The sequence below is a fragment of the Anneissia japonica genome, unplaced genomic scaffold (assembly GCF_011630105.1).
Source record: "Anneissia japonica isolate Jap-2015-1 unplaced genomic scaffold, ASM1163010v1 scaffold1417_len1240632_cov203, whole genome shotgun sequence".
Lineage (NCBI taxonomy): Eukaryota > Metazoa > Echinodermata > Crinoidea > Comatulida > Comatulidae > Anneissia > Anneissia japonica.
Window position 1 is genome coordinate 139,035 of NW_022727891.1, and position 4,171 is coordinate 143,205.

Consider the following 4,171-nt stretch of genomic DNA (forward strand, 5'->3'; position numbering starts at 1 on the left):
GTCAGCAACAATACAGCTATCTCTGAGGCTTGGGCTTGCCTAGATCACAAGTTCGATCTGATGTACGCAAAGCGAGCCTTTGTCCACTGGTATATTGGAGAAGGAATGGAAGAAGGAGAGTTTGTCGAAGCTCGAGAAGACATGGCGTCTTTGGAAAAAGATTATGAGGAGATTGAGATGGACACGGACGTGACAAGCAGCGAAGATGAAATATAGGTCGTCAGATCATTCATAACCGTTAATCTTAATTTTGCATTCTCATGAATTGACGTAATAATACACTTCTATCCCGTATTTTATATTTTGTATATAAACATCCTGAATGCCCATCCTTTTGATTTGCTTTGATTACCTTGCTTATGTTTACGCGCACGCAGACAGTTACCATGATACACACTCGACTATGACATGAGATTGACACTTTGACGAATGCATAATTATTATCTACGGAAATAAGGATGGTGATTTAGGTGTACGTTTTAATGCCGACATTAATGAAATTACCCATCAATCACTATTGACAACATTATCTTGGATGAACACTTAGGCGTATTGTAATGAAAAATAATGTCAGTTTAATTATTGGAATTTATTATATAAATTAACCCACACCTTGTGATAACATTTGTTTTTATTAGTGTATATAATAAATTTTTATTAAAAGTGGATACGTGTCAATGTGTTTTTTTAACGAGAAGGTCATCTCATTTAAATATATACATAACTCTTACAGGAGTGTTCATTTGGATTCACGAATTCAACGTCACAACGTTATAGGAATGGCCTCGTATCAATTACAAATTAACCATGCACTCTCTTCAACGTTTTATTTCGAATTAGAGCGTTGTTTTAACATCACATGCTTTCATTGGCCATCATCATCATAAGCTATAACAATTATAATATATAATTTTTTTTCTTAAGACTGGGGAATGATTAGTAGGCCTATAATTACTAGTAGGCTACATTTACATGCCATGATGTTACATTATAAAGAGATCTAAATTAGTAGTATTCCAACTACATCGACTGTGTAGATGAACCTTGTCCAGAAGTAATGATGTACAGTATGAGATTTAGCTCACCTTTCATGCGCATTTCCTCATGTGATCATGAATTGACTATACATACAGTAGGCCTATGCACATCACATACTACATTTTCATAGGCCTACTTACTAATTGATGAGTTCAGTTCGTGTTGATATGAATACCAACCATACACTCGTGTATTAGAAACAGTTCCATTAGGATCATAGATGATGAGTAATTTTTTTTTAAACAACGGTAAACTTAATTCATAAACTTACATTAATGAGATAACAATTATGATAGTGAGACTAAAAAGCTGAAAACTGATGTTAGACCCTTTTTTTCGTGGGAGTCCTTTGAGTTTAAACATAACCATATAGACTTTCTTCACAAGTTTACAATAAAATGTAATATTAAGATATTTTAATTTAATCATCGGTTTAACACCACACAAACACTCAATCAGCCGAGGTCAGATTTCAAATACATGGTCAGAACACTATAAGTCTAATAACATATAAAAACATTATCAATAGTGAAATGATGATTTTAAATTATAAGTTTCGAAGTCTACTAATCTGTTCAAATGAGTGAAGATGGCGGTTTTCTATTAGACTAAGCAGATCCATGGAAGGTTCGTCTGCTAGAAATGCTGTAGTGAATGACTCATCGAGTAATTGAGGAGAATCGATGATGGATGGAGATCTCTCGGGAAAGTGCCGAGAACCACAGTCCCACGTAAAATTGTTAATTTTCTTAAAGTGTGAATAAATATGTACAGACCATCGATGGGACAGTGAAGTCAGTATTATAATATCTGATAGTAAAATCTGTTAAATAAATAATTCAAGTTAGATGTACATCAAGTGATGTTTTATAATGACTTTAGAGAACTTTAAGTATTATAATACTGCATTTAATTATTTCTAATTATATATAAGCATATAGGGCCTACATACTGCACATATACACTTCTATACAATACCGTATATGTGGATATAAAATTATATATATAGGAATATATAATACATTCATATATTATATATTCATATTGTATTTAAATAAAATAAATGTATATAGACATATATGCTATAGCCAACCATAAAAAATAAACTTAGTAAGAAAAACCTTCTGGCAATGTAATAAAATAAAATATACAAAAATGCATAAAATTCCAATAAAGGGGTTATATACCGTATGTTTTGACAATACGAACCGGAACAGACCTTTATATTTTAATGTTGTATTTTGACCGAAACGGGAATTCTAGAATTCAGTTTGAGTGGCGCATGCGCACTAAATCTACATACAAATCGATGCTGACTTCAGGGTAAATTAAGGGATCGTTGAGTTGTGCGTGCATACTTGCTGAGCTCTATCCAGGCATAAGATTGGAGAAGGCAACGCCTCGTAGTCGTCCGATATCGCTATAAATTATAAATTTGACTTATAAAGGCCTCAATATGGTAAGTGTTTACATATAAGTTATTTTCAATATGATTTAGATATAGATAATTATGTATTATTGAACAAAAACAGATATTTAAAAATTGAAAAACAAACCGAAGTTGAATGATCAAGTGGCTAGTAGGTCAGCCTATAGTCATTATGCTTATTGATAAGTACTAAATAATCTTTTATTGTTTAGTAAAGAACTTATCATTAGTAATAGTGGTGTTCGAATGATTTTAAACAGCCTATTCGCGGTGCTATTAAGAAATACCTGCTTGATTTTTATTTTTCTATATGTATGAGAACACACCCTTTCGGCACTACGATAAATATACTGTAGTTTTCATCACACGGGTCTATTATATAGCCTGATGTAATACGAGTATATTTATAAGGTATATTAAACACCATCCTAAGTCGATCAGATATTTTTTTACATAAATTTACTAATATTTTCTCAAGGAACTGATAGCCGTTATTGCGTAAAATTCAGCGGCAGAATGGGTCGTACGCGTTGCGTGGTCAATATTAATTTAAGGGCTACACACCCTTAAGTAAGCGCACTGAACTCAATATTGCATTATGCAAGATTGGGGCAGTAAATGAGATACGTCACCAAGACTAACCATAATTATTATCAGCTCGCGTGCGGACATGGTCTGTTGTAAAAAATGCAAACATAGCCATTGTACAATAAATATGTAGGCCTAAGAGTTTTATTCTAAATCATATATTATTATTTATAAACATCATCATCATTATCATCATCATCATGTTAATCATGTTTAATATTATACTTTGATAATTATTATTCTTTGATAATTATTATTATCATTATCATCATCACCCTTATCATTTTTTATGTATTATTATAATACAGTATATTTATTAATACCTATTAATACTACTATTACAGTATATTCCATGTTCCATGTCAATGTATAGGTGTATTAGGACACAATTACACACGTAATTAGATTTCTGTCGAATCTGTGCGCTGCCTAATATTGCATTTCAGACAATCAAAGTTTCCAGATTATGCTATCGGTCTTTGTTTTCGTTATTATGGTACATGGGCAGTTGACACTGCATTTAATGGTACAGAGAAGTTTGCCTATTAGTCGCTCTGCATAATTAATGTACCGTTACTAAATGATGCACACGCGCAAAGTAGGTCAGTTACAGCGAAAAATGAAAATATTCTTGTAATTTGTTTTTCTTTTTGTTGTTCTAATGTCGGTGGCAGATTAATGGCGCGCGCTTCGTCGCGTTGCGTTCAATTTCGTCGGTTTAAAATTATGATGATATCAATGATGATGATCTAAAATTTAAATATGTGAAATGACAATTTAATAGAAACACTCTTTTTATCAATGAGTAACCGACAAAGACGACCAATTTTTAATGATTTACAGTACATAGATTTTTCTACAAAAATCCTTAAATTTGCTGGCAGAAATGTGTGTAGTTATGCAAAGGCTATGAATTGTATTATTTGAACGTTTTGAAAAAAAATAAGCCTAACAGTTTTTCAGTCCTAATTTTGATGAAAGCTAAGACCTTGTAAACAAAGAATATTTTTGACTATGTTCAAGTTTACTAGATTTATGCGACAGTATCTGGAAAAAAAGATCATTATTATTATAAGTATAGGCCTATATATATATATATTATATATATATAAAGAT

The 4,171-nt window shown here is 31.8% G+C and overlaps 1 protein-coding gene across 1 annotated transcript in view; it reads left to right on the forward strand.

Annotated features, from left to right (window-relative positions):
- Positions 1-2,360: 2,360 nt before the first annotated feature.
- Positions 2,361-4,171, forward strand: part of LOC117113900 (tubulin alpha-1 chain-like) — a 7,209-nt gene continuing 5,398 nt past the window's right edge. Inside the window, exon 1 of the mRNA XM_033257396.1 lies at positions 2,361-2,497. Within this exon, the coding sequence (XP_033113287.1) occupies positions 2,495-2,497 (3 nt within the window). The 5' untranslated portion in view covers positions 2,361-2,494. The remainder of the gene's footprint in view (positions 2,498-4,171) is intronic.